General features: G+C 34.9%; 1 protein-coding gene across 4 annotated transcripts in view; it reads left to right on the forward strand.

The window, feature by feature from the left end:
• Positions 1 to 27,773, forward strand: part of LOC128998322 (E3 ubiquitin-protein ligase HUWE1) — a 173,687-nt gene that overhangs the window by 81,747 nt on the left and 64,167 nt on the right. For 3 of the 4 annotated variants that reach the window (XM_054424414.1, XM_054424415.1, XM_054424417.1), the window contains 14 exons: positions 1,529 to 1,723; positions 3,724 to 3,891; positions 12,949 to 13,211; positions 14,194 to 14,434; positions 15,837 to 15,996; positions 18,738 to 18,938; positions 20,371 to 20,534; positions 21,550 to 21,738; positions 22,232 to 22,390; positions 22,925 to 23,088; positions 23,296 to 23,537; positions 24,176 to 24,383; positions 25,166 to 25,265; positions 26,798 to 26,981. In XM_054424414.1, the coding sequence (XP_054280389.1) occupies positions 1,529 to 1,723; positions 3,724 to 3,891; positions 12,949 to 13,211; positions 14,194 to 14,434; positions 15,837 to 15,996; positions 18,738 to 18,938; positions 20,371 to 20,534; positions 21,550 to 21,738; positions 22,232 to 22,390; positions 22,925 to 23,088; positions 23,296 to 23,537; positions 24,176 to 24,383; positions 25,166 to 25,265; positions 26,798 to 26,981 (2,638 nt within the window). The remainder of the gene's footprint in view (positions 1 to 1,528; positions 1,724 to 3,723; positions 3,892 to 12,948; positions 13,212 to 14,193; positions 14,435 to 15,836; positions 15,997 to 18,737; positions 18,939 to 20,370; positions 20,535 to 21,549; positions 21,739 to 22,231; positions 22,391 to 22,924; positions 23,089 to 23,295; positions 23,538 to 24,175; positions 24,384 to 25,165; positions 25,266 to 26,797; positions 26,982 to 27,773) is intronic. The other variant, XM_054424416.1, reaches the window with a different exon arrangement.

The raw sequence follows: 27,773 nt of genomic DNA on the forward strand, positions 1-27,773 counted from the left end.
TTGGTCACGTTGGCATGGCAATTAAAACCCCCTTTTCCTACATTTCTTGGCTGCACTAAAACTATAAAACCATAAACTATGACTTATGTTTATTTTCATAGTGGTTTTGGTATGGAATTTTTGTTTGTATAATTTGTTAAAGTCCTAGCATGAAAAGTACCATTAAGAACTTTAACGAGTTTGAGTTTTTCTTGACGAGTAAAATGTTACAATACAAGTCTAATAACCAATCACAAGCTAACCATTTATATGAGTAACTGAAAGATGTTTAAATGTATTCAATATCTCAGATTAATACAACACAAACATAACATTCAATACAACATTAATTTGTTCTTTGTAGTGTTTGCAGAATTATTAATAAAATACAACACGAAAGTACGACAATGTCAACCGAAAACACACTGGGAGTAAAGTGATTCAAATTGTTTTGGATAGGCGATAAGGCATTGTATGTATGTGTATGCGCGTGCGTGAGACAGACAAGACTAGACAGGATCCCTTATCAGCTCATTATCATTTATTGTTGCAGCTGCTTGTTGCTTTTTTACGATTTCTGTCGACAACGCTCGCCCGCTCCCAAATAATGTAATTTTTGTTAACATATCAGACGACCCTAGTTGTCATAAAATGTCTATATAAATTTTTTTATCATACTGGCGCTGTATGATTTTGACTCTAACGACTAAATTGAAGATACAAATTTTGACGCATAACTTAATTGCTATTTTACAAAACCTTTTAATTGAATGGTTAATATAATACTTCTGCCCCTTAAAATCGAGATTGGCATATACTTAGAGGGAAAAGAATAACATCTAATAAAACATTAAAACAGAGCAATGTTTTTATTTTTCAAAAGTATTAGAACTTCATTGAATCTCCATTTAACCCAACACAATTGTACAAGTTACGTTCTACGTTAAGACAAGAGTTTTCATATTATTTATTGTATTTTTTGCCCCAAGCGAAGGGGCCCCCTTCAACTCGATCGCCGCGGCCGTACGTTTGTGTGAACGGCTTCATTGAAACTCAAAACTGGTCCGTCACAGCCTAGCAGCTATGCTCGTGTAAACTAGGTCTAAGCGCGGGGCCGAGTGCAACCCTGAGGAAAAGTCCCTTAGAGTCAAGAATTTTGGTCCTAGTAATACCTTAAAATTCACCTAACAATAACTTCTATATAACTATAGGATAATGACAATAAAGCTTTTAAAAAGAGAAGGCCATTCGGAAAGTGTCTGACTAATTTTCGAAGATATTAATAAAAACTACTGTGTAAGGGGCCCCTTTCGGGGCCCCGGGCGCTCGCCCCGTCCGCCCCTAGGTAAGTTCGGCCCTGCCTACCAAACAATATATAGCGTGTTCTGAACTGCCTCCAGCATTGTACAGTACTGTTCTGTAGCCAAACTAAATGGAATATTAATGTTTACTAATGTAATTTAGTAATAGTAGGGGTCAGGGGATGTTTTTAATCTTGTACATATAGCCATTGCTGCAGGTTACTTATTTAGTCTCTTGTATGTGACAGGAGATCAAGGTGCCGTGTGCTAAGGTAGTGCACTCTTCTAACCTGCTGAAGACACTGGTGAAGCTGCTTATGAAAGTGACAGAGGTGATGGAGGAGGATGCACCAACCCCCAAGTGGATGGCTCCCTCGTTGCTCCTCATAGATCTGCTAGAGAAAGTGTCAGTCTGTGTCAACAGAAAAGTCAACATGCACAAGGTGTGTATTTTCCTTGGTGTCAAAACGATGTCGCAACAACTGATTGCAAAATTATTGTTACTAGAAGTATTATTGAGGTCAGTTTTGAGTTTTAAGCTCATGATTGAGCACATCTCTACAAGCTATTTACTTGGAATGTAGATCATTCATTGGTAATATTACATGGACTCTCTTTTTTAGTCATCAGTAAGTTTTCAATGAGTATATTTTCTAGTGATGGTCAGATCCGGATATATCTGACTACCGAATCAGTCGGATCTGAGCTAGAACCGACGCCCGATCGGATCCACAGAAAATCAGATCTTGGGCTGGATGTGGTTAAATGGATCGGTCTTTTTTTAATAGGTCCTTCATAAAGTTGTAAAGTATTGTATTTAAAGTACAATTCATACATAAGAAAATGTGTTGTGTCATATTGATGTATTTTAAAATAAAATAATAGTGACTATCTGAATCCATGTACAAAACTATCTGTGTCCATAACTATTTGTGTCCATATACAAGACTCTCTGTGTCCATGTACAAGACTATCTGTATCCATGTACAAGACTATCTGTGTCCATGTACAAGACTATCAGAGTCCATATACAAGACTTTTTTGTCTTGAATCTTTTTGTCCAAAGATAGTCCTGTACATGACTATCTTTACATGTGTTTTTTTTTGTTTTTTATCTTTTTGTGGTCTGTACACAGACAGTCTTGTATATGGACACAGTTAGTCCTGTATATTGACACAGACAGTCTTGTACATGGGCACAGACAGTCTTGTATAATATGGACCCAGATAGTCTTGTATATGGACACAGACAGTCTTGTACAAGGACACAGACAGTTTTGTATATGGACACAGATAGTCTTTGACATAATAGTCATAATATGAGTGATTAAAAAACCCGTCTTTGAAGAAAGAAAAAAAGCAAAAAAAAAAACATAAGTGGATTCGGATCCGAAGATAGTTTAGATTTGGAGTCTTGCTTCGCTAACAAGGCAACAATGTCCATAATGAAAGAAAAATTCAACATTCCCCATTGAGACGGTAGTAATTAGCCTACCAGTATGATTAATTCAAGTCAATTAAAATGTTTATACCGGTATTTTGTTCATCAGCCTACTTAAAATTGGTTATAGGTCTTTAACACGTTCAGTGAGGCAGGCATTCCAACAGGCGCTCGCCAATGGCGGCGAGGCCCAGGCAAATCCCTGGCGCGGTTCCGTAACAGCGAACGCAATTGGCATTCAAATATTTCAATCTGACGAAAAACAAAAGAGCAGCGGCGATTGTACTACGTTACCCCGAGATTAGACGTAGTTCCCTAAAACAACCAAAGGTAGCAGCACTGCCTGGATCAGTAGTCAGTGGCTTTGTAATATGGCTTGAAGAGAGAAAATCCTAGAAACTGGGACAAAAGCAATAATTAATTAATTAATTTTATTAATGTTGTTGGATTTTACGGGAAATTTTAGTACCAACCTACACCAAAATAAATTTCACATTCTAAGCTATAGGCTAGCAACGATTTTAACGTTCCCCGGCAACGGCTGAGCTCATACTGAACTAATGTAGTGGGGATTACGCAACTACATCAATTGATGTAGTCAGCACTGAACGTGTTAAAGGAAGAAGTGTTAACTGTAACCATTTAAATTCATGTTAATCTACTTTTAATCAGATAAGCCTGCAGTTCGACTTTTTCTACATTAAAATAATAATCCTCACAATACATGGTTAGGACTCGAAAGTCAACTAAATAAAACAATAATAGCATGGTATCCGTCATTGTATTTTAGTTTCAAATAGTTCATTCTTATTAAATATTGATCTGCAAATTAAAATAGTACGGTATAAACCTAAAATAGATATGCAGGTATAAAACACATTAAATTAAGACGTTGCCTACCAGCCGTCACACTCCTCTGTATTAGAGGACTTGTGTCACTCGGTAGTAAACGTGTTAAATATGTTTTTTACAAACCTTAGACTGAGGATTATTGTTGTGTAGGTGACGACACAGGTCTGGAAATGGCTTGACTTAGCCTCAGGTAGATGGTCCTTGTACTTACCTCAGAACAACAAGTTGATCAATGAAGCGTACTGGCGAGGCGATCGAGACGTCACCATCAGTAGTGGTCGCAGACGCTACACAATCGCCTTTGCAAACATGTGCCAGGTATTCATTCAAAACTTCCTTGGCATGTTGGAATCGTTCTTACTGATTGGTGTGTTTTTCCTTTTCAACCTTTCTTCAAACTTTTCTCACACTTTTTACCTTGAACTACACATTTTTGAAAAAATAATTTATTTGTTAAATGATTTAAGTAATACAGTTATTGTGGATAAAGAGGTGTGAATTTTGTAAAATCATTCACTATGAAATTACTAAATTAATAACACTGTCATTTTTCAAAATGTGTATGTAATTTCTGTTGTTGCTTGTTTTATTTTTATTTAATTTTTCTGTAATTGTAAGCTATAATAAATTAAAATCTCTCTGTCTTTGTTATTATTTTTTTTTATTTATTTAAGGATATTGTAATGGATACGTTTAACAGCAGGCTTACCTTACTGACAAAAATAGATAAAAAAAGCGCAAATAAAAATAAATTCTAGATGATTTGGAAATTACTTTTGTTATAAAGGGTGACTTGTTACCGAGGTTAAACTGTACTATAGCTCTGTCTTCATTAGAGTCTTTGTTCTTGTAGGGTGTGTAAGAACAAAGACTCCCTACAAGAACAATGACTACTACTACCTAAGAAAGAGCCAATAGCTTAGAAAATGCTGTGTTTATTTGTGATTTTTACATCTATTTACCTCAGTAAAGCCTTCTGTTAAACATATCCATTTACATTTTGTAATTTGTGTATCTAAAGATCCCCTTGCACGTGTGTGTGCACAAGATTGTATGTATAAGTTAAGCTAGCTGCATGGTTGAATCGAATAAAAGCTTTATAAATTTGAATTTGAATTTATTGTTAAGTTAAGATAATAATAGAAAAAAATGCCAATCATTAGGTTACCATATACAAAAAACAACATCAAGACTGGTATTGAAAGATTAACGTTTGTTTTCTCATTCATATACTAAAAGAGAATCTTGAGCCATTCATAACTTAAACCAAGCAATTATGAAGCTTGGCTCTTGTGCTATATTAATTTTATTAATGTTAAACATACATAAACTGCTGTGTGAATATGCAGTAGAGTCCTGATATTCCAAAAATTTGCCTAATGGCTAAATTGAGTTCTAAAATAAAATATTTTTAACCAAAGACTTATAAAAAGAATGAGAAAATATAAGTTGTTTTCTCTTTTTTAACTTGCTTACTCATTTATTGCTACACAAATGGGTTAATAATTTATTAGAATTCATCTCAACACTGGAAACGCTTAACTTTCTAGACACAACAACATCAAGACATAACCCAATCAAACAGCATTTGAAATAAATACCCAAAAATCATAGTTAAAACTGTTATAAGCTACAAGTTGTATTACAACAAAATATTTAACTGTGTGTAAATAGACGTAACCTCATGTGTCTTCAGATTGCTTGGCTTTTTAGAGGTACTGGGTAGAGGTGTGCAGATAGTGAAATTTCATCTCGGATCGGATTTGGGTCGGATAGTTGAGGCTCGGTTCGGACATTGGGAGGTTCAGATTTGGATATTTTAAGATTTGGACATATAGTTACTCGAATTAATATCATAGTCACTCCCACCGCTACCTATTTTTAAGAGTTGTTGACAAGCTAATGTGATTAAAAGGGTGTCAGTTTGCTGATACTGTTTATTATAAAAGGTGAATATTGTCATAGTTTTGGTTAAATATGACTTACTAGCAGAGTACCCGTCCTTCGTACGGGATTGGCATATAAGTATAAAATGCTTAGTACAGTTATACTCAAGCTTTGCGTTTGCAATGGGGGAGTACACAGTTTGATAAAATTTGCTTCTTTAAATTTACGGTATTCTATAGTATTACACATCTATCATAGCCATAATGTTCTACCACTTCCCCCAAACAATAGAAAAAAAAATTATTAAATATTCGCAAAATATCACAAATTATTCATGAAATTAAAAACATAAACATATTTTTGTTGCTGCTTAAAATGAGTTCAAATTAGCTGTTTTCATAAATGAAAATAGTTATTTGTGCAACTAGTGAGCAAAGTGAGCAATTGACTCACTCGAGAGAAATACTTACTCACGAGCCGTAGGCGAGTGAGGAATGGTTTCTCGAGTGAGGCAATTGCACTTTGCACCCGAGTTGCACATTATATTTTTCCTACAGTTACCATAAAACAAATAAATTGGTAAAGAAACGTAACATATTTTTACACAGAAGTGAACTTATGATATGACATTTAATGATACAACTGTACAACAGCTGACCAGCTGATTTACAGCCAGTGTTGCCATCGGATTTCGTGCGCATACGACCTTGTCTGCATGTTACGCGCTCACTATTTCGTGCCTTCACGTTGCAAATCTTGAGTGAGACAAAGTAATTAGAGTGAGACAATGTTAACATTGTCTCACTGATGAGCGAATTGGCCACTTTGCTTTCTCAAATCAGTGAGAGAACATGATGTACATTGTTAGGTAACTGTAGGAAAAAAAATAGTGCTGCACTCTGTTGGTAAATCTTATAACTTTTAATGCTTTAGCATGTCATAGAACCAACCTTTTTTATTTGAAACAGCTGACTAAATTCTTTAATTCCATTTAAATATGAGTACTCATAAGGTTAACATTGGGAACTACAGAGCCACTGGGGCAGAGCCCGAAAGGATTTTTGAGATAAGAATATGCCTATACAGGGTGGTAAAAAAGTCCCTGGACAGTTAAATATTAAAAGAAATAATGCAGATAGAGCTACAGATAGAGCATAATACTTGGTACAAAGTTACAGGGCATAAAACTATATTTTAACACATATTCAGTGATCCAATAACTCTTCAGGGGGACGGCCCACAAGGAGTCGGAAGAAAATCTTAAATGGAAGCATAGGTCAATATGCACATCAAATTAAAGGTCTTCTTTAGTAGAATACAATGCCGCAAACCGCACTTCAAAAGGTTGTTCCTGCGCAAAATGGCAGATGTTCAAAGATTTCTTGAATCCGCCATTTTGAGTCTTTGAACGACTGCCATTTTTTACTCAGGCATTCTTTTGAGCTTGAATTTACGGCATCGTAATCTACTAGTGAAGACCTTTAATTTGATGTGCATATCGACCTATGCTTACGTTAACAATTTTCTTCCGATTCCTAGGGCTGTGCCCCCTGAGGATAAAGCGTATAATAGCAATGTAAATTAAATGAATCTTTGAACAACTGTCATTTTGTGCAGGGTCAACCTTTTGAAGTGCGGTTTGTGGCATTGTATTCTACTAAAAAAGACCTTTAATTTGATGTGCATATTGACCTATGCTTCCATTTAAGATTTTCTTCCGACTCCTTGTGGGCCGTCCCTCTGAAGAGTTATTGGATCACTGAATATGTGTTAAAATAGAGTTTTATGCCCTGTAACTTTGTACCAAGTATTGTAGCTCTATCCGCATTATTTTTTTAAATATTTAACTGTCCAGGGACTTTTTTACCACCCTGTATGTTAATCGGGAATGTGAGCTATCATCATGCCAAATTTCAGCCCAATCCGTTCAACATTATATAGGATACTGATTAACTTAGATGAGATCTGTAACTATATCTTATGTATGGTTGCACTTAACCTTGTAAACATTGAAATCCTAAAAACGATTATCAAATTTTCAATTGCACAATCTTTGCACATCACTACTGTGATTTTTTGAATATCCTGTGTAGTGATGGGTTGGTTTGGGTTGGGTATTTTATCGGTTGTTGGTTGTTGGTTTTCGATTTCCCCTTAAATCACATATTTAAATATAATTTTTCTCTCTACTTATGCAAAGGTACGCATTTCAAAAATTATTACTAGCGCTTCATAGGAGGACTATCATATCTACAACTATCTGATCTTCGACTACAACTCTTTCATTAACTTTATACAGGGTGAATTTTAAATGAGTTCCCCCCCCTACTTTTTTATACATTTCTTAAGATATCATCCCCGGACCACGTCAGATCATTGTTTAGTAGTAAGTAATTCATTTTGACTGGGTATACATTTTTGGCCGCCATCTTGGATCCGCCATATTGGATACAAAGTTTTTTTTTCAAATGTAAAGGTAGGGTTGTGACCCATTATTTCAAACTAGAATTTTACGCTGATTACAATGCCGCAATTAGTTTTTGAAAATCTTGATTCGTTCTAAAGTTATGAGGACTTTTTATAACTTTATTTTTAGCACATTTTAACATTGTGCATTTACAAACTAAGACCATAATCTCAAAATAGTGCTAGATAAAGATAAGTATACACCACCATTCATTGTCGACATATTTTCACTTGGTTATGACGGATGTAGTTTTTTCAGTCGCCATCTTGGATCCGCCATTTTGAAATGTGATCAATTAATTTAAATATGAAGGTGGTGTTGTGACCCATCATTTTGAGTAACTTTTTTATGCTGAACTCAATGCCGCAATCCGTTTTTCATTTGCATCTTTGGATTTTGAAATATTGAAATTTTAAATAAGAGTATTTTAATATTTCATCATGAAAGCTTGATAACCAAAAACGGATTGCAGCATTGAGTCCAGTGTAAAAAAGTAGTTCAAAATAATGGGCCACAACACCACCTTCATATTTAAATTAATTGATCACATTTCAAAATGGCGGATCCAAGATGGCGGCTGAAAAAACTACATCCGTCATAACCAAGTGAAAATATGTCGACAATGAATGGTGGTGTATACTTATCTTTATCTAGCACTATTTTGAGATTATGGTCTTAGTTTGTTAATACACAATGTTGAGTAGATGAGTAGATTTGAGTAGATGTCATTTTCGGATTCTACATTAAATTTTGAATAAGACTAATGTAAAATGACGGGGGATCAGTTGTAAAAACTCCTTTGTAATTAGATTCAAAGATAAAAATTAAGATGTTCGTTAAAAACTTTAAACACATTGGTCTATTGCTTTTTTCACACCCTGTATACAATAAAGTGTCGGAATATGTTAAAAACAGCGCCATTTTATAAGCTTTCCAACCATATGCTACACCATTGAGATTTATACCTGATTATGTACGCTTTAGTGGTTTGAAGACTACAAAGCATGGTGCATTAACATTAAAAACATAGAAAGTCGGCATGTATTAAGCAAAAGTTGTATATTTGTTTCAGCTTGAACAGTAAAAACAGTAAAAAAGTTCCCTGTTTTCTGGTATTCAAACCACTAAAACAAACAAAAAAATATCTAAACCTCAATAGTGTAGCATATGGTTGGAAAGCTTATAAAATGGCACAGTTTTTAACATATTCCGACACTTTCATGTATACAGGGTGTGAAGAATACAATAGACCATTGTTTTTTAAATTGTTATCAAACATCTTAATTTTTATCCTTGAATCTATTTACAATGGAGTTTTTACAACTGATCTTTCGTCATTTTCTATTAATCATATTCAAAATTTAATGTAAAATCCGAAAATGACATTATCTACTCAAATACATCTACAGGTTGAGAAATAGCTGTATTAAGTTTAAAAACATAGTTATTTTTGAAAAACATAAAATAATTCTTTGGGAAGCTAATTTTTAGACTTGGAACCTGTTATATGCATCATCACACTTCATTTACTTTGTACTTACACCAAAAAATTTTGTCACACTGAGTACCAATCACCCTGTATAATTGGAGGTCGGCACTTGGACGTCATGCAACACTCCCCATTAGGATATGGTTCATAAGATTTAGATTGCGTGTACAACACAATAAAAAATATAGGAAACAAAAAACATATCTAAACTAGTGATGGGTCGGTACCACTTTTTCTATGTCGGTACCAATTCCTATCCAAAATCGATTCCCGGTTCTCGGTTCCGATACCATCGGTACCTCATTTTAAATTAGGCTACTTAATTGTTTTATTTTTAAACAAAATACAGTATCCCTATTTCAATTTTTAAAACTGATTATTTTTCATCAGTGTAGGATCGGTAAGGGATTAAGAATCTAAAACTTAAGCCTATTTGTTGAAAAAACACTTTAACAACCAAACTCATTCAAATCAAAAAAATACATACAATTCCAAAAGCAGAGGGGCCTATCCCCCCCAAACCCAAAGGCGCAATCCCCCCCCCCCCCAAAGGAGTAGTTCCCCCCAATTGATGCTGTCCTCTATTTAAACCTACCCTCCCCCGCCAATTTACATAAAACAAGCATTTCAAGTATTTAGTAAACTTGAGGTAAAGAAAAACAAACTTGCTGATAATCAAAATTAAATGTTTAATAGGAAACGTCATTTAACAATACAAAATTATATCTAACTAATGGACGACTTAGAAGTTTTTCAATTTACAATTCAGAATCTGTATCGTCAGCCATCATGTGCTTAGTATTGCAATAGACAAAGTCTTCAAAAAGTTCAACAATATACTTGGTGAATTACTCTACTCCAACACAGTACTGTATCTGCACAATATAATAGGTGGTGTACATTTTTACATTAAGAATTCAAACAATTTTAAAAACATGAATAATACTTCAAAAGTATCTTGTTTCAAAACTAGACAGAGTCACGAAATAGGGTAGACTATAGGAGGGGTTGCTCGCCACTCCCAAGCTGCCTGCTTCTACGAAAATCTCTGGGCAAAATACCCACAACACTGTACCTCAATTACTAGAAGGATTAAACATTAAGGAGAGGGCATGCGAATAGGATTACACATGTTGCGGTGAAGTCAGCTTTAGCAGAACACTAGAGGGGCCCGGCGGAGCTGTAGAGTGGCAAAAAGCTGCAACAATAACATGGGAGGGATAGGGAAAAACGAAACGTTCGCTGTTTTGTTTTAAAAATTGCCGCTAAACTAAAACACCTGTGTTTTTCTCCGATGGCATTTTTAAAGTAAATTAAATTTCCTATCGAACGGTGTCACTCATTTCTACAAAAACTATTATTTATTATTGAAGATCAAGTTGAAAGAACTGGCCTGGACTTTAAAAAAAAATATGATGTATCCATACAAATTAATAATTTATCCGTGTTCCTTAAGAGTTTCTCAAAATGAAAAATATACATTTACCTATATTTAAAAGTCGTATTTAGAAAAATAATTATAATAAATTTTTTCCAGTTTATAAAACAATCTTACTAATTATAGGTTAAATAAAATGAAAATTTTAATTTGGGTGGTGAAATTCATTTTAAATTTGCATTTCTCATATTTTTTTCGATTTGTTAATACCATTTTTTACTAGTTCTGTTTTAAGACATTTATGTAGGAGGTTGATTTTAAATAGCCAAAGTTAAAAAAAAATTCAAAGCCGCTCTAACTTTATTTACACCAACAGCCGTTACAATTAAATTACAAACATAAAAAGTATAGTTATTTGTGCAACTAGGGAGCAATTGACTCACTCGGGAGAAATGCTTACCGAGCTAATGTGAGAGGAATGGTTTATCGAGTGAGGCAATTGCACATTATATTTTTCCTACAGTTACCATAAAACAAATAAATTGGTAAAGGAACGTGAAATATTTTTATACAGAAGTGAACTTTTAATATGACATTTAATGCTACAACAGTACAACAGCTGACCAGCTGATTTACAGCCAGTGCTGCCAACGTATTTCGCACGCATACGTCCTTGTCTGTATGTTACGCGCTCACTATTTGTGCCTTCATGTTGCAAATCTGGAGTGAGTGAGACAAAGTAATTGGAGTGAGACAATGTTAACATTGTCTCACTGATGAGCAAATTGGCCACTTTGCTTTCTCAAATCAGTGAGAGAACATGTACATTGTTAGGTAACTGTAGGAAAAAACAATTTCTTACCTACTATGTATGGTCGCCATTTCTTTGAACAGTATTAACAGAACTATATTTGATCTGTTTGCCCAAAGAAACTTTGTGTAAAAAGTGTAAACGTTCAACAATCATTGCGTCATTTATGATTTATGATTAGTTTTAAATATTGTAGTTATACAGGGTGATCAACTCAAGGAGGCCACCATTGGGATATCAAAAACGGTAAGAATTAGAGAAAACTTTAAATGGGGGACATTCCTTTATTTTTTGTGGCAGTTAAAAATATGATTTTTTTTTTTATTCAGCTGCCATTTTCCAAAATGGCGGCCAACTTTGAAATTTCTTATGGAACACCCTATATTTTATCATGTTTTCGGATAGAACAGGCAGTTTAAAAACTTTTTTATTCTTGACATTTTTTCGATAAACCCACTCGTTTAGGAGTTACAGCCTATGGAAAAATGACTTCCGGTGTACATTTTACATCATGTAGCTCCTAAACAAGTAGGTTTATAGCGAAAATGCGAAAAGTAAATGAGTCAAATAAGTCTTAAAATTGCATCCACATTCCAAAAAGACCAAAAAATACACAGTTTTCCACTTTTCAAGTTTGCCGCCATTTTTGAAATAATAGAATTAATAGTTTTTAACGAATTTTTTGGTCTTTTTGTAAAATGCGAAAAGTAAATAAGTCAAATAAGTCTTAAAATTGCATCCACATTACAAAAAGACCAAAAAATTCGTTAAAAACTATTAATTCTATTATTTCAAAAATGGCGGCCATTTTCCAAAATGGCGGCAAACTTGAAAAGTGGAAAACTGTGTATTTTTTGGTCTTTTTGGAATGTGGATGCAATTTTAAGACTTATTTGACTCATTTACTTTTCGCATTTTCGCTATAAACCTACTTGTTTAGGAGCTACATGATGTAAAATGTACACCGGAAGTCATTTTTCCATAGGCTGTAACTCCTAAACGAGTGGGTTTATCGAAAAAATGTCAAGAATAAAAAAGTTTTTAAATTGCCTGTTCTATCCGAAAACATGATAAAATATAGGGTGTTCCATAAGAAATTTCAAAGTTGGCCGCCATTTTGGAAAATGGCAGCTGAATAAAAAAAAAAAATCATATTTTTAACTGCCACAAAAAATAAAGGAATGTCCCCCATTTAAAGTTTTCTCTAATTCTTACCGTTTTCGATATCCCAATGGTGGCCTCCTTGAGTTGATCACCCTGTATATAACTTTATATTAGTTATGAATTTTAGTTACAAATTAGTTGTGAAATATTGTTTTTTCATGTACCCTATCTTGTTGCAGATCAACGATGACTCTGGAAAGGCTCGTCCTGTTATGATGACCTTGATTGATCCTAACGATCCTACAGCGAGAAGCAACTATGATAACCAACCTGTAGACCTGCCCCCCTTCGTCTCCGCACCGCCAATGCCTGAAGATAAAGACCCTAATGACACGGTCGAGTCCTTGTCAGAAGTTGAATACTACGTTGACTTCTTCCATCGTCGTGTGGGCCTACAGCCCATTGCTGGTGTGACCCCAGAAGATATTCAAATAATTCTTAGGTTGGTTTTGTATTGCCTATGAATGGACACGTTGGTGTTGGTACCTATACTATCCAATCTCTCTTGCTATTGATAATTTAAAGTCAGCCAATTCGGTTCAGAACCAAATGTGGTTTTTTTCTATGACCAGTTGGAATACAAATAGATTAAAGAAGTTGGAAATTTGTTTGGTCAGCAGGTTTGCTAAGACAAATGACATTTTCAACTCTTCAAACCTCTCAAAGGTGTTAAGGTACAGAAACAAACTACTCCTCTTGCAGTGAGGTCTAAAAACCAGTTGCTATCATACTATTCATAAATTTTGCCTTTTTAAATTAGGATATTTACCATTAAGGTGTCGTTGGGTTGTCATAAAATTTCCTTACAGTTCATATTCCTAATAGTTTTTTGTATAGTCACTTATTTTTTCAATATATAAGATGGAAAATGTTTAATGGCTGCCATTTTAAATTGGTAAAATGATCATGTAGAATTCTGATACCTTGTACAGAAGGTGGTCATATTTGTCACTACTTATGCACCAAGTTTGAAATCAACAAGTTTGTTTAAGGGGTTAAAAAATAAAGTTATGGATACATAAAATTTGTGAAAATAACATACATACAGACAGGCAGAAAACCAGTCATTTAAGACCTATGTTTATACCGTAGTATGCTTTTATGTTGTTTTGGAGTAATAAATTAATAAATATAATACAAAAACGTCCCAGGGAGTTTCCTTAGACATTGTATATATTATGTAATAGGCCTATATTATTATATAAAGAGAAAAAAAGTTTTTTGGCCTCTAAAGGCATCAAAATAAAAAAAGTAAGTCAGTCCTGGGTCTAGGTTTTTCCATGCCGCTTACCATAATAGCTTCTTCCCTTTAGGGAAATTTGCTAAAATTCAATCAAGCAAATAAAAATCACATTGCAGTTTTGCTGCGAACAGGGTCCTTTTTACTCAGAATAGTAATTCTATTTTGATGTGTATCTTTGCAGGTGTTGCATGGAGCTGATCTCTAAGCCTGTGGACCCAGATACCCTCCACGCAGTCATGCAGGTTTGCGTTCGGTTCACTAGAGATTACGAAAATGCTCGGCTCATCGCAGATATGAATGCTGTTCAACGATTGCTTCAGCTGAGACAAGTTTCCTCCTTCACTGGCTTTGTTGGGCTCTCTACTATGTTAATCCGCCATGTTCTTGAAGAGCCTGCTAACATCACTGCTGCCATTGAACGAGTAAGCTATAATGCATATTATTTAGTTTCCTTTTCTGTAGTTTTTTTATTATTTTTAATTGGCATGCATGACACAGGACTGTAAGTTAAGATTTATGGAGACACAGTGGGAATTTTGATTTACTCTGCGGGCACTGTAAAATCGAGAACATCTTCCTCGGCCACAGCGAAATCGTGAACATCTTGGTGGCATCATCGTTTCCTACAATCCTAAATTTTTCATTGCACATCTTCGCAAATGCATGAATTTAATTTGCTTTTTGTCTTGATTCATAATTGGTTATTCTTCTGTTCAGCGTCCTCAGGTCGAATGTAATTTACAAATCCAAAGCCGAAGCTGTAGTAAGACTTATTCAAGACCCTACAATTTTAGATATGCCCAAAGATCATGAACGTGTTGCATACTATAATTCATGTTCTGTGAATGTTTGAGTAAAGTAATTGACAATCAAATTACAAGTTACAAATCCAAATACAAATTACCTTACCCATTTTGCTCTATTTACAAGTTTGTGTCCTTGATATTTTTACTCGATTGTATGATGTACGAAACCTTTGTTCTTTAGTTCTTATAAATTTAGCCCCGTTTAACTGGTACAGTAGAACCTCGCTAATCCCACCTCCTATGGTCTGACTCCTCGCTTGGTCTGACCGTGCCGCCGACACAATAGACTTCTGCTAACGTAACCTCATTGTCAAAGAGAAATATCTAGAACAATCTAGAATTAGTAGAATTGTGTTTTTTTAGTCTAATGTGTTAAAAATTTGTGGTATATTTAACTATTTCTGCCCATTATTTATATGCAGTAGGCTCACAAATTATTGTTTTTGAAAAATCACAGTTCATTTGACAAAAATAAAATGGAAGCAAAACAAAGAAATGTTGAACAAACTTCAAGGTCAAGCTATCCGTTTGCACTGACAATCGTCTGCTCCTTAGGCCTACACATGACGCATCTTTCTGCTGTGCGCTTGCTGTCACAATATTTTTTGATTGATTATTTTTGGTAGGGATGGGTTGATTCTAGGGGTGTGCAAATATTCAAACATTTTAAAATTGAATATCGGCATATTCTATTTGATTCAAAATTTTTTAAATAGGTTCGAAGTTTGAATTGAATATTTAAATTAACCACCTACCATTTAAAAGTAGGTTATAATCAATTATTGTTCCAAATTAAATGATAATTTATAGGGATAGGCGAGTAGTGTTTTTTTGAGTTAAGTCGAGTAATTAGCCCTAATACTCGAGTATAGAGTCGAGTCGAGTAGTTCACGAGAAAATCAACAATTATATTTGACATATATTCCTACATTTTCTTGGATCCGCCCATCACTACATGGAACTGCACAAGTTTGCTTCCAGAATTCAGTTGACATGATTTGTTCTAACTTCTTTTCAGGTCATTCGCTTCAAAACCTTGCCCAATATACCACCCACTTTCAAAGAGCTGCACTATATACTGCGGGAGTGCGCGCCTGCAATATGTCGAGATCCGGAGATCTTTAAGTCTGTTGCCAAGGAGATCATGAGAGTAGACGTATCTGTACTCAACAAAAGAGGTAGGCCTACCAAATAAATTCTATAATAAATTAAGTAATGTGTTTATTTTTCACATAATATACAGATTTACAAAATAAATAATTTTTATACGTAACGATTACAAAATATAAACTTAAACTCAAATAAAAAGAATTGTATTAACTTATTGATTTTATTTATATAAAAAAAAAAAAAAAAAAATCATCAGACATAGGCAATTGCTGCCAGTGCGTCTGCTGGGTTGCTATTTAAAAAAATAATAAACCAAATCATAATGGAACTATTTGATAATTGAAATAACTGTTGCTTAAAAAATATTAGTTTAGGTAAAAGACTTAAAATCAAATCCATTTAAAACATAATAACAAAATGAAATGTTTTAATCAGGTGGGGACAACGATTCCTGCAGGCTCAGGGTGGAGGGGGTAAGGGTCGGGTCAAACATGCTGGTAATCAGCTGAGATGATAATGTCGGCCTCATCTATACCGAGCCTGAAAGAAATTCTTTAACTCTTTGATTTGAAAACATTAAGGGGAGGTGATTCAAAAAGGTCATCGTTACTAAAATGAGAACATATATTTTGATATAGTATATTAGAAATATAGAAAGAGCTTGTTTTAGAGAAAGTATAATTTATCTGACGTGAAGATATGCCAATTCGTGTGGAATAATGGGTACTATGAGAGTGAGTTATTCCTTAAAATATATTAGTATGATTTTTAAAGATGTTTATTAATAGGCTTTTAATAAATAGTTTTCAAATAGTGAGGATTGGCGATTCCTCAAACAATTGTAATAATAATTATATTTATATAATTATTATGTTTTAATAATCAATAATATAAACTTTTTTGAGACCAGCTAAAGTTTTAACTAAATATTATTGACGTCGTAATATACAGTACTGTGACATTGCCTAACCATAGAGATTATTGACGTCGGCAATATAGAGTACTGTGACTTTGCCTAACCTTAGAGGTTGTTGACGTCGTAATATACAGTACTGTGACATTGACTAACCATAGAGATTATTGACATCGTAATATACAGTACTGTGACATTGACTGACCATAGAGATTGTTGACGTCGGCAATATACAGTACTGTGACATTAGAGATTGTTGACGTCGGCAATATACAGTACTGTGACATTAGAGATTGTTGACGTCGGCAATATACAGTACTGTGATATTGACATTAGTCTTCTTGTACACAGACACAGATAGTCTTCTTGTGCAAAGTCACAGATAGTATTGTGCATGGATAAAGACAGCTTTGTGTTAGTAAAAAATCGGTCTTGTACATGGATACAGACAGCTTTTTGTAAATAAAAAAATCGGGGGAAATCGGATCCATCAAAACTGGATCCAGCCCAAGATCCAGAATTTTGTGGATCCTATCGGGTGCCGGTTCTAGCTTGGATCCGGTAGTCCGATATCCGGATCCGACCATCACTAACTGAAACAAAAGGTAAAATTTTAACTGTGCATGTTTGGATTGACCTAATTATAGTGAACTAGAATCCCTTCCGAAGAAGTAAATGTATTAAGTTCTGTTTGACTGTATTTGTGTATAACAGTTAGGTAGTGTACAGTAGAACTCATACCATCCAGATAAATCAACACTATAGTTGGAGTTTTCAAGAAGAGAGTTTATAAGACGGTGGCATTAGGCCCATGACTCATGACTCAACGCCCACCGGTCAATACAGCACTGCAAGAGACTCGCTGCGTGATGTACACAATTTTGATGTTTACTTTTACTAGTTCAAGTTTTGATGGTTGGAGTTCTACTGTTTGTAGATATTTGATTGTGTCCCAACAACAAAATTTTAGGGTCCATTGATTTCCCATAGTACAAATCTATATCTCACTGGCTTCAGTCACTTCTTGTGTGACAGGTTGCCGAATGAAACAACGAAAATTCGCTACGAATAAATAATTCATTAGAATTATAATAAACACAATGTAACTTGGCTTCCGACTTGCTGTATAATTTATAAACACAAATAATTTATGAACAAAAAGTACTAGCTGGTGAGAAAGAGAAAATACAATTCCGAATTAAGTTGTTACAGATTTACAATGTTAAGGTAAAGATTGACATGGTTAATTATTACATTTTAGACAAAGGGGGGACATAGCCTCCTGAAGAGGCTATGGGGAAAGGCGACGCGGAAATTTAGCCGACCGACCGAGATCAATTTAGACTCCCCCAACTGAGTGTTCCCCGTCCATAGCCAAGTTGGCCGTGGAGGGGCACCAGCCAATCAACGTTGCGGCTATGCCGCGTGATGTCAGAGCAACGCTGGATAGTGCTGCTGCCTAACGATCACTCGGGACGTTAGACAAACTGTAGTTGCGCAGTTACTGAGTTCAGCAAGCGATTTGCTGAACTGAGCTCAGTAATCAGTAATTTGCTGAGCTCAGCAAATTCCAGCCATGCGCGTTACACTTCTGGGAACATTGGCCTGGCCTAGCGCTGAGCCATGGCTGACGGAATATTCCATGGTGAGGCAACTGGCTGATGCAAAAGCTGGGAGGTTAACACAGTTCAATATTACAGACCCTCCTTTTAAATTTGAAATAAAGCAAAGCTTTTGTGACGGTATTGACAGGCTTTCTTGAAGGTGTAGAAATAACCTCCCCAGCTGATATAATGGGTCTAGGAATTTTTGGGGCCGTCACACTTGTGAGCACAGATGTCATCATTGTAACAGGTTCTTTTTACTTTTAACAGTTTTAACTATGTCTCATTGTAGGTGAAGAGGATGATCCAAGACTACTCATGAAGTGTTTACCATCAGAAAATCAAAAGAACAACAGAGAAGCGGATCACCTTGTGAAGAATACCATAACTCAGCTCTTGAACTTCCTAGTGGAAGCAAGACAGGAAGAGATTGGAATCAACGATATCATTTATGATGATGATCAGTCTTTTGATGGAACACTGCCACCACCAGGTATCCCAAACTGTATATAAGTTAAATGTATCATATCTGAAAACTCGTTGGTTTCAGCCAACAGACAATTAGTACTCTTAGCACTTTGGAAGTAAGAAGTGTAGCCATCCAGAAAATATTTTATTTGGTAAAAGGTTCTTATTTAAAATTTTGCCAGTGTGAATAAGTTATATAGCCTACTAATAAAAAAAGAAATATTAAGAAATTCTATTCTTTGAAATAGGCCTACATCAAAGAATTTTTTTTACAAATTAATTGTTAATTTATCTGACAATTTCAACATTTGAATTTAAGAAAGTAAATATATGTTATTCTTATTTTTTTTTTATTTGATCTTCTGTAGGCCTACTTGAGTAGTGTGCGTTTCCTTAATCAAATATTGTGTATTTGGTTTCGTTAGTAACCAGGTAAAGATAAGTTTCAAGTCAGCTCTTTTTTTCTTATGTTCATTCACTTTTATAACCTAAATGTGCTCGGTATTAAAAAAGTGCTCAAATGTCATTCAAATTCAATAACAAGTTATTACAGTACACTCCTGATTAACCGAAGTCGTTGGAACTGAGACTGCCTCGGTGACACACTGGAAACACGGAGGTCTCTTAGATTTTGAGGTTACGGTGCCAGATTAGGAAGTCAAAGACTTGTAAAGTATATGTTTTATTTAACAGCAATGCATATTAAATGATAAATAATTGGCATTTTCATGGAAAATATTTATTGAATAAGGCAGTGTCTTAAATTGTTTTGGAAAGCATTAAGGCCAACTACAAGAGCGTAAAAACCGTGTTGGGATTCGCGCGTTAACGTGACAAATTTTTTGCAAACTACACATAGGCGGGATCCCCGTTGCCTGGAGTCCGCTTGAAACCCGTTGGACCATTACACAAGGCGGTTCAGACGCAGGATGGACACGGTGGAGCTCGGTTGTATATAGCTGTAGTCGTTCAATAACATAGTTGTTGGACTAAGTTATTCGTTTATTCACATCATTTAGTAATATAACTTACTTAAACTTTGATGAATACAAAATCGCTAATCTCCGACGAATGAGTTTCAAATTGATTTTATAAAATAAATTCTGGCTGTCGTATCATGATTTTTGTTTGTATTAACTTTGTCATGATTTGAAATGCATATCTATTGTAATTTACGTTAATAAATAAAATACACTATTACTAACTTACTAGCTGGCCTATTATTTTTATAGGTTAAATAAAAATAATTTTGACTAAAGGAATACAAAATGTATAACAAATAAACACAAATTGAATGCTACATTTATGATCGAACGTCACACCGCAGTGTTTTGGACCAACTTAAACGCAACTGGACAATATGCACCGCATGTGAATATTCACTACTTGATTAAGGAAAAATCTATTGTGAGACAACAAATTTTAACTATAAGAACCTAAATGTTTCTAATTGTCAGGTGGCCAACCTGCAGACACTTTACATTTTGATGAGAATATCAGCTCTTGCTCCACGGCGAGAAATGACAGAGACGACATTGACTTGGATACATTTAATGCTTCCAATCTGCCTATGTACATAGCAGCATCTGGACCAATCTCCAGCTCAGGGGTCAATAAGAAGGTAACTATCCTGAAAATATCAAATGATTCTGTACTTATTTTAAATAAAATTTGTGCTTTCATTACTATGCCTATTTTTGTTTATTAAAAATCTTGTAAACCGTGTTCTAAATGGATTGCTAAACTATGGTCTACCAAATCAATGCGATGACATTAAAATATGATATTGATATATATTCAAGTGCAGAAGAGATCCACGGTGCGGGGGAGATGGATCTTATTAATCTTTGTGCAAACTCGCAACAATGTCTATTAAGACCAGCATAAATCCCGGTTTTCCCGGTCGGTGGACACCCTGATTTAACCTCAACCGTACTTAAGAAATTTCCGGTTCCCTTCCCTTGATATAACAAACACTCCCACATTTTTGTTTTTGAAAAATCACTGTTTCTTGATGAAAATTAAATGGAAAGTGATGTCAACACTTGCGGTAATATTCGTCTGCTTAGTTTTACACATCTCTGTATGAAAAATTCACCAAACAAATATTTGTTTTAGGCCTACATTATCACATTTAATAAAATTGTTAGTTAATCTATGATGAACTTAACATTCCCAATTTTTAAGACCGAGTCAAACCTTAGTCAATATAAGGCAAAATAGCAAGCCATTGTTCCAATAAGGAATTAGTTTTGCCTAATACTTTGTAACAATGACTGTGATGTAAGATTTATACGTCTAGCATTTTTCATAACTGTTGATTCTTATTCTGTATTACCTCACCATTTGTACTTGGATTATTTTTTCACAGATAAGCTTGGGGCTGATATGAAGGAACATAATAACATCAGTGAGAGGGCATTATACTCTTTGAAATATAATCAATTTATTGCAATAATTTGCTGAAGGTGTGAAATAACACCTCTTGGGAAATGGCCATATAAATTTGTATAGGCCTATAACTAACTAATTTCACTATTTTAAATAATTCTCGCCTCAGTTGACGGCCTATTAATCCTTCAATCGTTAATGTTTTCAGTTTTATTAATATTAAGTGGATTTTTTTTCTTCTGCAGAGCACAAATAATGGGCAGCAAAAAGAACAGAAAGTGGATAACCTCTATGAAAGAAAAAAGAAGTTACCACTTCTTCTCATTTCCTACGTTCTGAAGATCTTGGGCGATGCAGTTCGTTCGTATACTTGTATTGCAAAAATGATTACTGACCACAAGTACTCAACAAAGCAAGCAGAGATTCTGAAAGAGGTAAGAAAGAGGCTTTAGTAAAAAGAAATAAAATAGAAATTCCAACTAAGTTCGGACATTGCCTGTACCTTCTCAAATGCTAATATGAGACACTAGTCAAGTCCTCAGAAAAATTGTTCCATCTTTTCTTATTTTTACCATTTTTTTTTTAATTTTTAAGGAGGGTAAATGTTTTTAAATCCTTACGAGATCCGTAGTATCAGCCATCATTAATTTACCATATCGATAATCTTTTGTCAGGGATATCGCCGGTGAATTGCCGATGGCTCGTGCCATTTGTCTAATTGTTGTCTAGTCTGCAGAATAATTGTTTCACCTTCTCTTAATTTCCCACCAATTTTACTGAGGGGTGAATTTTCTAAATTTTTTATGAGGACCGCTGTATACCATTCAGCAAAGACAGCTCTTAGGCTTTACTAATGATCTACCCATACTTTACAAGGTTCAACATAAACTTTATTCCTAGTTGTAATAATAATTTTTATGTTCATAGGATTGCTCTGCTGTCGCCTTTGTTTTGGACAATCTGATGCCTTATAGAGAACTGAACATACAATTAGACCCTGATAGACCCAACATGGCTCGTAACCTGATAGCTGCTCTGGCATCTTGTAATCATTCACCTGAAGCTCAATGTGCTCTTGTTTCTGAGGTAAAACAAAACAGTACTTGTAATCTGTGTATTCGATTAGTCACAACACAATATTCAACAATTTTCCTATAATTGTCTTTGAATAAGATTTTTGAAGGGAAAAACGACATCGCTTTAAGAGGATACAAAACTAACTTAGCCTACCAAAGAGTCCCAGGATGAACCGGGCCAGGGGGGAATAGTTAAAAGAACACAAAAAAGTGAAACATTTAAACTAACATTTCGCCCCTTTCAGGGCCTTCTGTTACTTTTTGTATTCTTTTAACTTTGTGGGACAATTTCTTCAGGTGAGTTAGTTGTGTATCCTTCCTTTCACCTTAACAAGTCCTTGAATAAAATTTTAATTTCATGAGATGCTTGACACCCTGTAGTAAAGATTAACAAAATCAGTGTGAAACAATTTGTTGGTAAGACTCTTAATTGTAATTATTGTGTTTCACGTTGTTATCTTTTATATATAGACTGAGATCATTGTTCATTTTCTTAAATTCTATAGTTTGAATATAAAGTTTTGATTGTTGAATTTTGTGACAGGTGAAAGCAGCTCTGCAGAGAGCACTAGCCTGGCCGGAGTCCTCCAAGAAGCATGTTCACATCCAAGACCTAGTAGGAGTGGTAACTACTATGATAGACAACTGTCCTCCTGTGCCAATCAGTAGTACACCACTGAGTCCAGCACTCAAACTCAACCAATATAGGTAGGATTTGCACATTTCAATCATGTCAATTTTTATTACCGGTACAAGAGTCTCAATTATCCAGCCTAAATTAGCCATGGTGTAGTCAGATAAGTGGAAAGGTCACGGAACTTAATAAAATACCCATGTGTCAGCTAAACAACCTGTTCCCATGACCCGATCTTAAAGTTCCGATCTTGTTACTAATTGTCCTGTTGCTGTTAACAGTGTTAACAACATGGTGAGGTTCATGATGCGCAAGGGCATTGTAACAGACCTAGCCCGCATACCACACAGTCTAGACTTGTCAAGCCCCAAGATGGCAACAACTATCAATGCTTCTTTGAAGCCCCTGGAGACTCTGAGCCGTATCATGGGTCAACCCTCAGCAGGGCCTACCCCCAGCAAGACTAAACCTAAGGGTTCTACGGCCACTGCTACTACAGATGATCCTGGAAGTACCCTTGCTGGTAAACCTCATACCTACATACAATTTTTTGATGATTAAATTTGTTACTGGTCCCTCATCATTTGAGTTATCCAAGTTCCACTGTGTTGATATAAACTTAAAAGTTTATTTTTATTTTATACGTTAGGTCAAGTACAGTATATGTAACTCCAGTTTATTTTATTGGTATAACTTATATAGTAATACACTTTTAACCACACATTGGGGGTTAAACCAAACTTGGGTTTGCTGAAACCATAATACAAAATTGATATTAATTGGAAAATAAGCTAAGCAACTGAAATTGTCTGCTTTGTCACGGGTAGTTTGCCCAGCGAGGAAGTAAATGATTACATAGATTGATTGCCAATCATTTTGAGAAATAAATTGTTTTATTAATTGGTAGGGTTTAAAATATTATTAATTAAAGCACTTTTAAAAAGTACTCTGAACCTTTTTTGAGATTTCTATGAACCAGTATAGTCTTTGAATTCCAACCATTGATTATCCAAAGAAATATGTTGTCGGTAAAAGTCTTGCTCTCTTTATTTTAATTATTTGGGGTTTTGCTGTAAGCTCAGGTTGATTATACTTTTTTGTTAGTAAAAAAAAACCTTAATGAAATTTTATTTACAATCTACAATTTTATAAACTTTACAGCAAGTGCTCAATCAGATGGCAACCAGCCCACACAGATGGACCAATCAGGGAGTGCCCCGAATGTAGAAGAAGACCACACCGATATGATAGAAGACCATCCTACCCTCAATGAAGTAATGAACAGTGTAGTTGAGAGGGTAAATGAAATGGAAGACCTCATGCAAGATGTCATCGAACGCAGAAGGATGCCCAACCTTAATAATTCTAGGTACACTTCTAGGTAACATTTTGTTACATTATGATTACTAAACGCTTATACTCTAGCAGAGAAAAATGAAAAAGACCTAATTATTTTTCATCCTTTTATAATAATTATTTTTGTTAATCTCCCATTTAAGCTGCAGTTCTTTGATCATCTAGGGTGTCTACCAACCGGGAATTGTACTCAATTTTCGGGATTTAGCTGTGATCGAGGATGAGGATTATAACATTTCTGTGACCACACAACCACAGAGATATTCAGGATTTGGCCACAATCTCGGGTGAAGATAAAAACGCTCCCGTGACTGCGGTAGACGATGATGATGACCATATGACTGCCTGAGATATTCAAAATTATGTTGCAACTGCGGAAGACTTTGATAATGTTTCCATGACGAATGGAGATATCCAGGATTTTGTCACTATCATGGGAGACGATGATTGCGTTTCTGTTACACTATAAAGCTGTACCTAAAGTCATAAACGTCTCATTTCAATAAATCTCTATTCTGAAACTTAGCTCTTGTCTATTAATACTTGATTTTTCCTCTGCTACAACTACAGTGAAAAAAACAAAAGATTAATACAGTAATAAGGCAAATATATTTGGTAATAACACCGACAAAAGGTAACGACAATGTGTGCTTAAATATATGGAGATTGTTCATGCATTTTTCATCCAGAATGTAGTAGACACCCTGTATAATGGATTTTAATTTAATTTGCTTTTTGTTTTAAATTTATTTTAAGAGATAAGATTAACTTGATGTCTTCTATTTGTTTTCACAGGCGCAACAGACGTTCTCGAGGGCAGAGACGAGTAATCAGTGAACTTTCCAGATTTACTCAAATGTTGACCAATGATTTGAGCTTTGCCACAACTGAAGAGGTATATATATACATATATAAACTTGTCTCATGAAGATACTAAGGTGTACTGTCTTGTACTACAGTACTTTGTCATTAAAAATACTGTATCAACTGGTTTGATTTTTACCATGATTTAAATAGTACATTATATGTTCGCTATTACCAAAAATGTTGGATATACTGAGTGCTAGTTTTGCAATGATATAAAAATTAATTAATAAACAGATCAACTAAATAAGAGTATGGTATTAGACTGTTTCAGTACCTCAAAAGCTTGCTCCCAAACACTGCCGAAGGCGCCTGACCTTTTTTTTCGAAGCCGGGATGTTTTAGCGAATTACCCGATACTTTATACTTTTATACTTTCTTATGAAATGGCGACCATACTATGTAGGTATTTTAAGCCAAGTATGAATGGAGATGAGTGTAGGATGAGTGGCGCGATCTTGTAGTCTTGTTAGTGACTAAGGCCGACATTCCTTAGACACAGCTGTTAATTAATAGCCCAAACAGCTAATGGCAACTAAGGGACCTACAGTTTATAGTGGAATCCGAACCACATTTTTTCCTTGGTATATACGAATTGGTCGAATTATCAGGATAGTACTGCGGATAGTAGTAGTACTCTCTAGTGCGGACGTTAATCCACACCAGGGAGTATCCCATCCACAGTGCATGCCTATACATATCCACAATCCGTGACCTCCAAGTAGCTGGATTACAGGACGACGCCACCCGTCCCAGTCTATAGGTTGTATATTAACTATAGGAAAGTAGCTATTACCATAGGTGGTAAAACTTAGGCCCGGGACCGATTTACTTTTTTCATTTTGATGTCCCCAGAGGCTAAAAACCCCATTCGTTACAATTTTTATATATATGTGTCCATGAACGCGATAACTTAAGTAATTTTTTCCGATTTTGATAAAATTTGGTTTAAAGGTGTAAGGCGGGATAAACTTGAATCAGTTTGTGAACCAGCATGATCGGACCATGGGAACGGGGTTTTACAAAGGGTTTTTTGGGGTACTTGGATACTTGGAGAATTCCCACTGGTATCGCATCAGCGACGTGGTCGTCAGGTTTTTATACTTTTCTTGTTATTAATTTATGTATGGATTCATTTCCTCTTCAGGGATGCACATGGCCTGGACATATATTTCATCAACGCTGTAGTAGGCCGCTTGACTTAAATATGTTTTAAGCAGGTTCATGAAATTGTTGGTAGAAGGCTCTTGCATGATATACTGAGGCAATTTATTGTAAATCTTTAAAAATATGGTTTTTCTCATTGTTGACTAAAGTACATTGTTAATTAAATAATCAAATATCACTGAATTCATCAGATGCTGGATTATTGATGTTTAACTGAAATGAGTGATAAAAGAACAGCCATTTGTTTCTATTTATTTTTATTGTTTTTAAGAAAATAAGCTTGATTATTAAAACAGTAGTAAACTAAATATAGTTTGTCCTAGTAGTTGCACTCAATACAGACTTTTCATCCACCTCTAAAAAAACACATCAATATTTACAACTTTGTTGATTCAGACGAGCCAAGACAGCAGCAGTGAAGAGTCGGAATTCAACCCGACAGATGAGGATAGACATATGGAAGACGCTGCCACAGACATTGATGACCATGTAGAAGACGACGACGATGACGATGATGAAGAAGAGGAGGATGATGATGACGATGAAGATGACGATGACGACGATGATGATGAGCAAGAAGGTAGGATTGTTTGATCTTGATTTATCTTTGTATGGCAATTTGTTAGCAAGAGATAAGTCAATAGATTGCTTAAATAATAAGTAGCACAAGCATGCGATCTGTTCAATTTGAACCTTTTTCTGCTACTTTATCATTCTGGCTGAGAGTTCCGACTTCACTGCATTGGTTGAAGATTCTAAAATGGAGATATCTCCAAATCAACATAAAATACCCTCAATATTTTATCCCTCACTGTTTTACAAATGGGTTTACAAAACACTGAAATCCATTCAAATGTTGATAGTCCTGCTTTATTATAGCTTCATGTAATCCTTTTGCTTCATTGTTTTACTGAACACATGACTTGATATAATCTGCTATTATGTAAATTTTGGAAACAACTTTCGTTATATCCTCTTATCGAATTTCCCTATAGGGAAGTAGCTATTACCGTAGGTGCCACGCTAAGACCTGGAGCCGGGACCAATATTTTTTTTCATTTTGATGTCCTTAGAGGCCAAAAACACTATTTGTTCAAATTTTTTATTTATGTGTATATATCTTGATAGATATATAGATAGATTTATATATATATATATATTATATATATGTATATATATATATTATATATGTATATATATATATATATATATATATACGTCCGTGAACGTGATAACTCGAGTAGGGTCAAGTGGGGTAAGTAGAACCAGGAGGCAAGTGTAACCGCAGCTTATCAATTCACTGATAAGAGAAGTTTCAGCTTAATTGCCATCATATTGTGTTCTCTGGACCTCGTTTTAAGGTTCTTAACCT

This window comes from Macrosteles quadrilineatus, unplaced genomic scaffold (assembly GCF_028750875.1).
Source record: "Macrosteles quadrilineatus isolate MER2022 unplaced genomic scaffold, UCM_ALF_1.0 Scaffold_7__1_contigs__length_78375512, whole genome shotgun sequence".
NCBI classification, from domain to species: domain Eukaryota; kingdom Metazoa; phylum Arthropoda; class Insecta; order Hemiptera; family Cicadellidae; genus Macrosteles; species Macrosteles quadrilineatus.